Below are 13,364 nucleotides of genomic sequence, written 5' to 3'. Positions count from 1 at the left end.
AGTCATGCAAATATATCACACACCCTGCCTTCAAGCTAGCAAGCAACAAGGCAACAGCAGGTAATAACACGCTTTCCCTTGACACTGAGCGACTAGTGACATTGGAATGGTCTTTTAAATTGGGTCTAAATTAATTATATGAATTATGACAATATAAGGCAACTAGCTCCAACAAACTCTGTGGACCTTGTGGCAGTGATGGAGAACAATTACAGCTTTAAGTTCCTGTCTGAATAATTTGTCCCTTGCCATTTCTCTTTATAACCTCATAATGGACAGTGATTTAGAACAATTTATAAAGGATCAAGAAGTGATCAAGGATCAATTTATTTAGGTGAAAATTAAATAAATAAATAGTTAAATAGCTATACAAACATAGTATTTTCAGGTCACCAAATCTACATTATTGTGGAGAACTGAGCATGCGTGTTTGTTGAATATCCCAATTTCCACTATTATTTCCCCTTTGCTATTCTAGTAATCTCCACTATTCTGGGAATTCATTTCACTAGATGTTGGAGTGTGGCTGTTGGGATTTGTGATCATTCAAACACAAGGGCATTAGTGAGATCTGGCACTAATGTTGGATCAGGAGGTCTGGGGTGCGGTCAGTATTCCAGTTCATCCCGAAGGTGTTCAGTGGTATTGAGATCAGGGGTCTGTACAGGACACTCGAGTTCTTCCACTTCAACCTTAGTGAACCATGTCTTCATGGAGCTCTCTTTGTGCACAGGGGCATTATCAGGCTGGAACATGTTTGGACTCCTTTTTTCCAGTGAAGGCAAATTGTAATGTTGCAGGATATAAAGACATCCTATATAACTGTGTGCTCCCAACATTTTGGGGAAAGATTGCACAAGTGTGTGACTGTCAGTTTTTAGAGTGTATATAATACCAAAGGTGTACTTTGGTACAGTGGACAGGAGTGGACATTACAGCTTTACTCAATAACTGTGATAGTTAGATACTGCTGATTTAATACTAGGCAGCATTCTCAAGTCTTAGTCTTAGTCATTTCTTATTATGGCACATTTATATTGCACACAACACCCAAAGTCTTGTCATTGTTGAGACAAGTGACTATTAGAACATTATGTATGAACATCTGAGCTGATAAGGTTAGTTCATATTGATTTACACATCCATTATTTCATATAAAGACTCCACAGTGTGTGAGAGAGTGTGTGTGAGAAATAGCAGTATTTATATGAAGTATATAACTGGAACGAAAAAAAAATGACACCTTGTATTTAGTGAATCAACAATTCTGGTTCTGGTGACTCCATTGTGTATACAATTAACTGTGAAGGTCTGCTCTATCTTTGTCTTAGTGGTGTTCATGACCTTGTGACTTCCAGTTAGGAGTCGAAATGCTTGCCGTTTATATGAATCCAGGCAATCAACCCCTTGCAGAGTCACAGCCTCTGAATAGGTGACTTTGATTTTTAGTACCAGGCAAAGAAAGTAAAAGTGCTGGCTGTTAAGAGTTTGTCACTTATATAACGTTCAGGCTGACAGTCATGTGAAGAGCTTCATCTGTGAGCGAACTCCTGTGAAACCTGCTTGAGTGGAGCACAATTCTGCCGATGTGGCAGAACCCAGTATTTTTTTTTTAAGGCAGATTTTTTTCATTCAGCTTGCACAAATCTTGAGGAAATCTATCTGTATACAGTTAACGCAGGGGTTCTAGAGTGATATTAACTGTTTCATAAGGGAAATAGGCAGGTTTCAGTTACGTCCTGACTGGAAAGGAGTGAGAGAGGTTACTACACATTATGAAAGTATTAAACTTTCCTCTTTTGAGAGCTCTGTTACTGTTTCTGAACACATTTTGTAACAAATGTGCAGCACACAGTGTTCCCAGCATTATGCCCTGAGTCTCCTCCAGGCTCCATGTGACCCTGTGTAGGATAAGCAGTACAGAGATTGGATAGATGGATTTACTTTTCAGAATTATATAGGAGAAAATGTCAAGATTTCACCACATGAAACATTTTCCCAGGCCACCAGACATTTATGTGCATCTATAGTGAACAGAGTTTCTGCTCTTTGCAGCACTGCTGGTTGCGGTCAGCATAATCTTCACCACCGTGGACTATTTCCACGCCTACATAGACCCTGATCAGTTGAACAAGCTCACCAATGACAGCATGGTTGACTTAGATGTATTAATGAATGGATGGTTACTGTTCTTCATTTTGATCCTTTCAGTATTCATGCTATTATATCCAAATGTTTATAGCCCAACTAATCACACAAGTGTTAATGATAGTCTGTTGTATTACTCTTGACCATACTGCAGGAATTATACTCTAAGCTAAATGTTAACCTCATGATTGACAGAAATTGTGAATAATATGTGCCACATTAAAGATTAGTGATTATTAGGGTTAGGATTGAACTTCACACAAGACATATATACATTATACATTAGACACAATACATATACTAATTAGGACATCAGATTACACCTCTCCTGAAAATGAGTGCTAGCAAATCAACCTCTTGCCTGCAGAGTTGCTGTGAATGATTAGGTACGCCCTTGATTTTGAGAACCCCAGCCGTTATAAATTGTGCGTGAGATCTTTCTTTGTGTTCAGATTTATACACAGTCTAAAATATCAGATTTTACACCAATACATTTTCTGCCTGTGAAGGAACTGAAACTGGTATAGAGAAGTTCCCTCAAAAGTGATGATAAAATTCGATGTCATTGCATTCAAACACTTCATGAATCTGTACAGAAAACTTGTATCTCTATCTTTAAAAAGTGTGTTCCAGTTGTTTCTCTTTTTACAGAAGACTAAAACTTCATCATATTACATCAAAAATACTGCAGAGATAATTTCAATTAAATAACTATTAATAAATAATTAAATAGGTATTAAGCACCAGTAAAGCTCTACAATGTGTAAATCCAGTGATTTGGCGAGGTAATTGACTTTTGGAACTATTTTATCCTCGTTGGGGTCTCGGGGGATCTGGAACCTATCCTGGGAACACCGGGCATGAAGTGGGATTAAACCCTGGATGGGATGCCAGTTTATTGCAGTGCACCATGTACATGCAGTCATTCACACCTAGAGGAAATTCCTCTAAAAATATATTTAATCTTTGTCTGAATGATGAAATCCAGTGTTCTTTCACACCATAGTAAATATATATTAACAATAAAAGAAAGAAACTGGAAGTTGCTTGCTTACTGACTCTCAGTGATATTATATTGTACCCGTCCCCTATTTTGCAGGATTGCGGGCCTCTCTGCTGCTCACTGTCTTCTTCATGGTGTTGGGTTCCGCTCTGCGCAGTGTTCCTCTCTCAAACCCGCAGCTCCGGCGCTGGTAAGACACTCATTCACAATGCACCATTTCCCTTCACATCTCAATCCTAGGGAAAACATATTGTAAAGGTCAGAGCAATTTTCTCACCCCCGCCTTGAAGCCATATTCAATTCACTTCCAAGCGCCATTCTCTTGTGCCCCCTGGCATCTTAGTTATGATGTGGTTTGATGGTTTGTGTCATTGGGTGGATTATTATATTGTTTTATTATTTAAGAACCTTGCACCTTCTGGAAGAACAGTTTTATTTGCTGTGATGTAAAGTGCTTGTAAAGGTGAAGGCAAAGGACAATGGAAGACCATTGGGACACTGGGCTTCTACATCCCCAAATAGCAGAGCAAAACAAAGAATTATAAATATTCAAGGAATGGATCTTGTTTATTTATTTTTACACCATAGCACTGTTAAATTCTTGTATCTGAAGATGCTGATTCATTTTCTATAACAGCATGACTCTAACAGCAGTCAGAGCAAGAACAATACATCATCATTTCTACAGTAAGAGCTCCTTAACATGGAGGTATATGCTGCATGCTCGATATAAACTGAAAACCAATAGTAAATGAATATAAATGTTGAGGTTTCCCATAGAAAAATGTATAATAGTGTATAAGACGGTGAAGCTTAGAGATGCTTTTATATTTACGGAAGGAGTCTCCAGTGTGAGCACTTTGTAGCAGTCTGGGGTTTTCCACACAGAAAAAAACTTCACTGCATTTTTTGGTTTCTTTGTAAAAAGAATGTATTTTTGTCTGAATAACCTCGAGAAAGTGAGTAAATGATTGTTTATACCTGCAATAAAACACTGATCCAACTAAGTTGTGTCTCAGATGTTCCACAATGTTAATCGTACCAATCAACCTATAAAAAAGTATGTACAATGTCGTTCTTTAAAGACCCTTTTACAGATGACAAACTGCTGTGTTATAAGGGCAATAAAACCACTTCGGGACATGCTGCTATTCGAAAATAATCAACCTCCGGGTTGAATCAGCTTTTCTCTTCGCATGAGGCAGCATCACACCACTCTGTTCTGGATTATTTGCTTGTTATAGCTTTCCCTGTCATGTTTTATTCCTTAGTTATTTCACTGCAAAGAAACTGACTGTATGAAATGAGAACAGCTTTAAAAAGAGAAATCTCTGACCTATTGAGAACATTTATTAAGACACCTTTTTTTAACGTAAACACATTTTAAGCCAAACACTTTACATGCCTCAGTAGTTAAGCTCATCTGTGGAAGACACAGTTCTGGCAACTATCTGCCACATTTTTACTGCTGTCTCATTTTTTACCCATTTATTACCACTAATGTGCATCGCTCTACAAGAATTTATTTAGATCTAAATGCTAAACATTTCCTATCACATCTCAGAATTACATTATTGAATACGATGCAAAGCCATAGACATCACACTGCTTTGTATAATTGCTTGTAAAATCATATTTTTTTAGTGATGTATTTGGATTTTGGGGTTTACTGAAGTGTTGCATGATTGATATTGAAACACTGCTGCTGCACACTACAGGAATCAATGTGGATTGAATTTCATATGCTTAAAGCTTTTCGGGGTTTTTTTTTTCTTTCTTTTGTCCTTTGTGCCTTTCTTACCTTTCATAAACGCTATTAGGGAAGTTCTATTTTGCTGAAGGCAGGAAGGTCCTGCTGTTTTAAATCTGATATTGTGTTTAGTTGTTTTGTATAAATTCTGTACTATTGTTCATAATCATATTAGAAAAAAATTTGGAGCTGATAAAGCTTGACTCTCATTGCTGATACACAAATGTATTTAGCAGTCTTGTATATCGGACGTGTTTTCTTGTGTTTTAATTAGAGACATGACTTCTGCCTAGTTTTAATATTCCACTATCTGTAAGGGTTCATGAACGGATATAAAGGTAAACATTAGGAGAGAGAATAATATCCGTAATAATATCACATACAATATGTTGCATAATATAATTTTTCTACTGCAATTGACAGTTCACTCTTGTCACTGCCAATTAATGCACACTCTAATTTATGCAACATAGGATAGTTATCCTTTCTGCATTAAATCGTGCCAAATGTTTTTCTTTTTATATTTTCTCACTGGCATCATGTCAGCATATGCCATAAGGAATACAGTCATTTCCAATTTTCAAATATGGGTGCCTCAAACATTTAATCGAGTTAATTAAAAGTCCTGAGTTTTAATTCTTGTTTGCTTAATCAACAGTTGGGAAAGATCTCAAGTTGTACAGGAGAAATTAGCTGGATTGGAAATTCATTTGTTTAACAAGAACTATGAAGCCTTCTCTGTCCCAACAAACATTGATTTTAGAATGATGTGAGCGGCAGGTGCTGATAAATCATTGCTGACAGAATATCTGCCTTCACCCTCAGACACAGTGCAGAATTTTGCTCTTGATCTGTTGCGTTGTCGCAACCATCGATTGACCGAATGAGATAATGCTATGAATTAAATTTTCAGGTGCACACTGATAATGCTACTTTATATTACTGCAAAACAAACATGGAGAATCTGCGGACTAGCATCTGCCTCCATTATGCATTATGCTTCATTGTTTGTATGAATGTTATTTGCTGTGGAGAATGAAATGATTGTTTGATGTTTGTGTTACGCTTTTTGATTCACACCCAGCAGTGGTGTTACAATGCTTGCATTGCAGAAGGTGTGATTTCACCCTATGCTGTGAATTTATTTCTTGTGTTTCTAAGCCCATGATTGAGCTTGCTCACTTGCTTATTTATATTTGAGCGGAGGTGTTGAAACAGTGTGTATGGCAAACTGTGTTAGAACCCTATGCTACTAAAGCTGCTAAGCCGCTGTATCGCTAATGTGATTTTCAGTAAAAACAAGTTGACAGGACAAGAGACAGAAATCCTTTTTTCACCAATAGGTGTCAGCACTCGCCTTGAGAGTGAGCAGATAGAGACGAGATTCATTCTTAACCCTGTGCTTGTCTTAAAAGTAGTGAATAACTGTATCAAGAACCTCGGCCAAGGGGAACGATACTCATCGGAGCCAATTCAGACATGAAGTGATCTTGTTGCTTTGGTTGATCTGCCAAGCACAGTGTCCAGTGTCTGTTTCAACAATGCAGTGTCCAGTGCAAGACTCTAGATGATAATACAGCTTAAAACTCTAAGCTTCTAAAACTAGAAACTGCTCAGCCGTGTCTCCAGTTTGTGTTCGGTGCAAGGGTGGGGCAGGAACCCTATCTCATCCTTTTTGGTTCTGCCCACATCTCTATGGTTTCTTGCAAAATATATTTTCCTGGTATTCTGTGCAATATCATAACAGCAGTAATGTAAATGTGCATCTTTGGGTCAGCTTCTAACACTGTTACCTACCTTATTATATGCAGTTGTGGCACTAATGACTAATGATGTACATGGTTATGGCTAAGAGAAGCATATTGAGGGATAAGAAAGCTTCTGCTCCACCATTCTTTTCAGAGATGGCTTGCTTATATTAAGACTTGCATCTTGTAAAAAAAGATTTTTAAATATTTGTGATATGATCTTTCGTTGTGTTCTGGTCCCATTGTTTGCGTGATTTATGTTCCACGTTTGTACTTTATATAGGCATTAATATCATTTAAATTGTGGTCTGTGTGTGTGTGCGTGTTCTTGTGTATTGTTTGGTTTCTGTTGTTCATATAAAAATGAATCAAAATAATATCGCAGGGGAAAAACAATGCACTGTCCATATGTTTGAGATCAGTAGAGGCAGGCACTTGGAAAAGAATTGTTGCAGATATTGGTGGCAGATGTCAGCGCGTGCTCTTCAGAGAGAGGAATGTGTATATAAGACGCATGTAATGTTTAGTGAAGCTGTTTTCATGGAATTCTCAAGGGTTGGATTTGGATTTCACAGATGGGTTTGAATCTGAGAAAGATTTGTTTTTTTCCTGAAGACCTTCTTTTCAGTTCAGAGGAATCCACTGCTCTCTCAGTCTTATAGAGTCTATAGAGGAAATGCTGGAGTCTGAGTCTGTGCTGCAGAGGCATCAGTACATCTATTATTGCGGTGGTAGCTGATGGGGAATGCCAGTGATTGCTCTCAAATCAAAGCAGATTGTTAGGGTTACAATAAATGTATGCAAATAGCGAGTGCAGCCTCTGATTAAAGAGGGTGCTGTGGTTGAATTGCTGATTATTATAGCCTTTTGTATATTGTCATACCACCTTGACCACCATGAATTCAAATGACCAGCCATTACATCTAGTAATGAGTTCCAAGAACTCCTTCTTGGCTAGAACTTCTGTCTGACGTTTTTTTATTTAGTAGGTTAAGGAATATGACACAACACTTATGCTATTATGATTAACTGTGGGGTGGAGTGGTTCAGGCCAACTGTTAGCACCACATTTATTTACATTTAATATTGTGTAACTACTGAGAAACAGCTCTTGTAGTGTTGTAGTTTGTAACTGTACAGTCATTCTCTCCTGAAACAAAGGAATTATAGCGTGAACCACGCTGCTGTAGTAAGCGAATCATCAACTGACCAATCAGAATCAAAAGCACATCAGCAGTGTGTAATACACATATTATTAATTGATTCATTTGCAGCTTTTATTTTTACAGGCCAGTGATAGGAACAACTTGAACAGCCAGCCATCCATATTAACTCTACTGCTGAAACAGGCTTTCTCTCAGTAGGGGACAATTAGGTACAATTAGAGTGCACTAATGGACACATTCCACCCAAAAGCAGTTTAATCAGAGTGCATTGAGACTTCCTCTGCTGGCGCTTATCGATATTTATCAAGTTAATAATCTCTGTCTAAATTGCTATGCTCCCTCTACACTCAGGCTTTCTCGTGCAGACTCTGGCTCACTCACACTTATTTAAGCTTGTCCTCTGCCACAATGCTGTATCAGAACTTACACTTGCGTGTCAGCTGATCCTGAGGACAGATCATATAGCGAGGCTTGTGGTCACAGGGAGAACTTGTTTCATTCAGTAATTGCAATGGAAGTGATTCAGCTCAGCTCAGCTCTGCAAAGGTCTTTGCTTCCTGCCTCAATCTTGAGGGCTCTGCCATCCTTATATACTGGATTGACATTTTTGACATTGACATTTTTTGTGTATTTGTGTTTTGTTTTTGTTTTTTTAATAAAAGCTTTTATTAACCTGGGGAGAGTCCTAAATTTTCCCGGCTTTGGGTTTGGGATCTGGACTCATGTAAATATCAAAGATTTCTGCTTTTTCAGAGGAAGCTCAGGTTCCATCTAACTCTTATCCAAAACCTGTCCACTCCTTTCATGTCATTATAAGAAGTGTATTAACATGATAATAAGTCTTATCATGAGCACCAATGTTACAGTGTCTAGGTTTCAGCTCGATAGCATTATACTGTAGGTGGGATTAAAAGTCTCTCATTGAAAGAGCGTGTTAAATATTAAAGGACAATAAAGGGCCACAACAGAGTGAAAACGAGGGTGAGATAAGTGTTGTTGAGAAGGCTGTGGAGTAAATCAGTGCTCTTATTGACTGGTCTTGCAAGGAAGGCTTGCCTTTTGTGTACAGCTAGGGATTTTGGATTTCAGCTGAGATAGAGACCAAGTCTGGTGATTTAAGGTGTCACTATAACATAACTGAAATGTTGGCAGACCAAATGCAGCCATATGTCATGGTACTTACTTGCTGAATTTTGTTCTTCTTTGTATTGGATCTGCCTTAGAATGTTTTATGTAAAGAGCAAACAGCAGTGAAATTATTGAACTTTTTTTTTGTTACCACAAAATTGGAAGCACAAACATTTATATAATGTCTTTGCAGGCTGTAACTTAAGGTTTTCCTTTCACTGCAGTTAATGAGCCCAAACATGTTTCAACATGACAATGCCCCTGTGCACAAAGAAAGCACATGGTTTGCCAAGGTTGGAACATAAGTACATGAGTGTCCTGCACAGAGCTCTGACCTGAACTCCACTGAACACTTTGGGATGAACAAGACTTTGCTGACTAAACACCAGGCCTCCTCACCTAACATCAGTACCTTTTCTCACAAATTCTCATGCGGCTGAATGAACACAAATCCCCAAATAACACTCCAAAATCTAGTCTAAACCCTTCCCAGAAGAGTGGAGGTTATTTTAACTGAAATGGAGGGAATGGGCTGCTCAACGCGTACATATTGGTTTGATTGGTTTGAACTTTTGTAATGTCATGTTTAGTTAACACAAGTTATCTCATGTTATAACACTTATTTTATACCAGCTATAAACCGTTGCTCTTTTGTGAGTTTAATAAGACAAACAAATACAGCTTGTCACATTTGAAGCTGTCTTGAAGTTGCAGCTTTACCTCTGACTCTTACAAAGCACTGACACTGGAGACTCCTTCCAAAAATGTCTCATTAAAACAGAATACTCATATTTTTAAATCCTTTTGGATTTAATGGAACATCGACCATGCAAGTCCCTGTGTAACTTGTTGGTACAGAAACAATTATATATTTGAACAGGCGCATTAATATAAACATTTTAGGTGGAATATAATGTAAACCTGTTAGGTGGAATTACTGTCTGGCCAGTCAGAAGCCTTCAACAGTACAGTGGAAAAAAGATATAGATTGTTGTTTCACCTTCTTAATCATCACATAATATTATACTTTCAAAAGTGGCAACACTCCCATCAGAAATCAGATTATTGATTTTTGACTTATTTTTATTACTCATAGACCCAGAGTTTTCCCCATTTGAAGTGCCACTACTTAGAAATTCAGTGAACAGGGGGGATTGTGCCTGGCTGACAACAAGAAAATATATAATTGATATTTTAATACTACAATATAGATTCTGTATATAACTGTATAAAATCATGTGGTTAAACGGTATTTTGTTGTTGTTGTTGTTGTTGTTCATTTAAAGTCAACACTGTTGTGTGTATTATGTTTGAATTTGATGCTGTGATCTCTTCAACTTGTAATCTAAAAATCTTGATAGAAAGAACTAAAAATAAATAACTGTTAAATCACAGTTTTTATTTATGTGCCCTCAGTACTTTTAAGACAACCCATTTTGAATGTTTTGCTTTCTAGCATTTTTTTTGTGCATTCATTCCTTTGCTTCAGATTGCAATTGTTTACATATCAGCTGTAGCAGATGGAAAGGGATTCTGCTATCTGTGGTGGCTCTCACACCGTGCACTGGGGACAGGTGATGGCCCAGTTTAGTCAGAAACACAAAACCATCAGAAAGCTCCCTACAGAGGCTTTCTTTTCTCCAGTCTACCAGGCACAAGTAAAAGAAATTGTTTTTCTTTATTTAACCACACGTCTTATGCATACAGCAGCAGCTGGCTATATGCTATTCACTTCACCACTCCACAGATGCTATTCACTTCACTCAGCAGTGTTTTCAATGTTATGTCTGATTTTATATATGACACACACACACACACACGTGTGTGTGTATATATATATATATATGTGTGTGTGTGTGTGTGTGTGTGTGTGTGTGTGTGTGTGTGTGAAAAATCATATATAATTAGCATTGCTTATCTCATTAAGTGCAATGTCACCTGTTAAGTTGTGGAATATATTAGACAAGCAAAATGGCCAAGCATGATGGTCTGATCTATGTAGTTGTTAGTACCTACTAACTGGTGAACCAGCTACAGGATCATGGGGGCTCCAAGGTCCATTGATGCATGTGGGGAGTGAAGGCTAGTCCGTCTTGTCCGATTCCACAGACGAGCTACTGTAGCACAATTTGCTGAAAAGGTTAATGCTGGCTATGATAGACAGGTGTTAGAACACACATGTATGGGGCTGTCTAACTGCAGTCTAGTCAATGCTCATGCTGACTCCTGTCCACCCCCAAAATCACCTTCAGTGGACACATGAGCATGAGAACTGGATCATGGAGCAATGGAAGAAGGTGGCTCGGTTTAATGAGTCATGTGGACAGCTGGGTGCGTGTGAGTCACCTACCTGAGGAAAAGATGGAACCAAATGCACTATGCTCTGGGAAGTTATCTGGTGGGATATCCTGGCATTTATATGGATTATACTGTCACACATACCACCTAACTAAAAACTGTTTCAGACAAAGTACATGCCTTTGTGACATAAGTGATGTGATTGAATGATTTGAGGAAAGATAAAGAGTTCAAGGTGTTGACTTGGCCTCCACATTCCCAAGATCTCAATCTGAACTGTCGGATATGCTGGACAAAGAAGTCTGACCCATAAATAAATAAATCTGTAGTTAGCAGCAGATCCACCAGGTCCTGTAAGTTGCTTGATTGTGTGTGTGTGTGTCTATATATAACAGCAGGCTCAGAGCAGATTTGGTGTATTTCCCACCTGACACACTTGTATATAAATGTTTTAATAAATGGCATGATGTCCTTGGTCAGTGTGTATCTTGGAGGAAACTAACAAAATGTGAACAAAAATGTTCTTTATTTATGTACTAAAGCTGGTATGTTTTATAAGTGGCAGAATTCAAGAAATGTGTTTCTTTTCAATTTGCAGGTTGATTCATGGTGGGCAGTTTCTTAATGGTTTAGCTGGTCCAACCCTTATGAGTGCCGGCCCTCTTCTCTCCACTACATGGTTTGCTCCAGATCAAAGGGCTACAGCCACAGCTATCGCATCACTGGTCGGCTACCTCGGAGCCGCCTGCTCTTTCCTGATTGGTCCTCTGGCTGTTCCAGCACCCAATGATACACATATAGTGAACAGCTTCACGCACTGGGACCCAGAGCACATCAGGGACAGGATACAATATGTTCTCTATGCAGGTACAGTACCATCTCCTTTGAATTTACAAAACCGTCTCTACATCAATGCCTTTTTTCCTCTGCTCTGAAAAGCAGTCTCATTCCTGATATAAATAAAGAATCAAAGATCTCCATAACATTAGACTTCACCTGTATTTAAAGCAGAGACTGGCATTGTCCTGCTTAACTGATTCAGAAAATTAAAGCATTTAAGGAAGAAAAGAAACCTAGCCCCGAAACAGAATAAAGCACTGCCTTGCTTAAATGTGAAAGATTCTTCTATTTGCAAAGTACGAACCCAGAACAAATTCTGTTGGCTTTAGTATTCAGAAGGAAATGTCCAACCATACGCAACACTAAGCAGTGGAATGAACTCATATATTTTGACATGTCCCCTTGGGAAAAAAAATATTATACAACACTTTTGGACTTGAGTCAGTCTTCCCTAAAATAAACATCAGAGAAACTTATAATCACAGACAAGAGCAGTTTCACAGAAATGCTTTTGTTTTAAAATGAACACAGATGAATCCAAATCATGGCCAAGACAATTGTTTCCCTTTTCCTCATGTGGATGGAGATCAAAGAATAATAATAATAAAAAAAAAACTAACAAAACTAGGCAAGAAATATCCAAAAATTTAACTGTCTTCTTGGCAGTGTGTCAGCTTATTAAAGCCTTTTAGGTCCTTAATACTTAGTCTAAATAGATTAAATACTTAACTAAATACTTTGTTTTGCAGGTTTCTGATATGCTCTATGTATGCTCCAGTTTATCTTCTTAAGAGCTAAAGAGCTGAATATTGTAGCATAAGTAGAGTGAAGCACAGAAATGTACAGTCATTGACCTATGTAAGAAATAAAATGACAGCGTCTATAATTAACAAGGCGTGCTGCCCCGCAGTTGATTATTTTCCTGATATTTAATTGTGTATAGTTTTACCTTTAATGTTGTGGAAGTTAGTTCCTGTTATCGTTTATGCTACAACAGCTATAATGATATAAATCCTATCGATTGCTTCAAAGAATTGACACAAAGTTGGAAGCACACAAATGTATATAATGTCTTTCTATGCTGTAGCTTTAAAATTTCCTTTCAATGCATTTAATGAGCCTAAACATGTTTCAACATGACAATGGCCCTGTGCACAAAGCAAGCATGTGGTTTGCCAAGGTTGGAGTATAAGTACAGTGTCCTGCACAGACCCCTGACCTGAACTCCACTGAATACTTTTGGATAAATAGGATTGATAACTAAACCCCAGGCCTCCTCTCCT

General features: G+C 38.0%; 1 protein-coding gene across 1 annotated transcript in view; it reads left to right on the top strand.

Annotated features, from left to right (window-relative positions):
* The window catches only part of slc49a4 (solute carrier family 49 member 4), a 40,526-nt gene that overhangs the window by 2,645 nt on the left and 24,517 nt on the right, over positions 1 to 13,364 (top strand). Inside the window, exons 2-3 of the mRNA XM_058391580.1 lie at positions 3,248 to 3,341; positions 11,840 to 12,108. Of these exons, the coding sequence (XP_058247563.1) occupies positions 3,248 to 3,341; positions 11,840 to 12,108 (363 nt within the window). The remainder of the gene's footprint in view (positions 1 to 3,247; positions 3,342 to 11,839; positions 12,109 to 13,364) is intronic.

The sequence above is a fragment of the Hemibagrus wyckioides genome, linkage group LG06 (assembly GCF_019097595.1).
Source record: "Hemibagrus wyckioides isolate EC202008001 linkage group LG06, SWU_Hwy_1.0, whole genome shotgun sequence".
In the NCBI taxonomy this organism is placed as follows: Eukaryota; Metazoa; Chordata; class Actinopteri; order Siluriformes; family Bagridae; genus Hemibagrus; species Hemibagrus wyckioides.
Note: the sequence above shows the minus strand (reverse complement) of the source record. Positions and strands in the feature narration are given on the sequence as shown.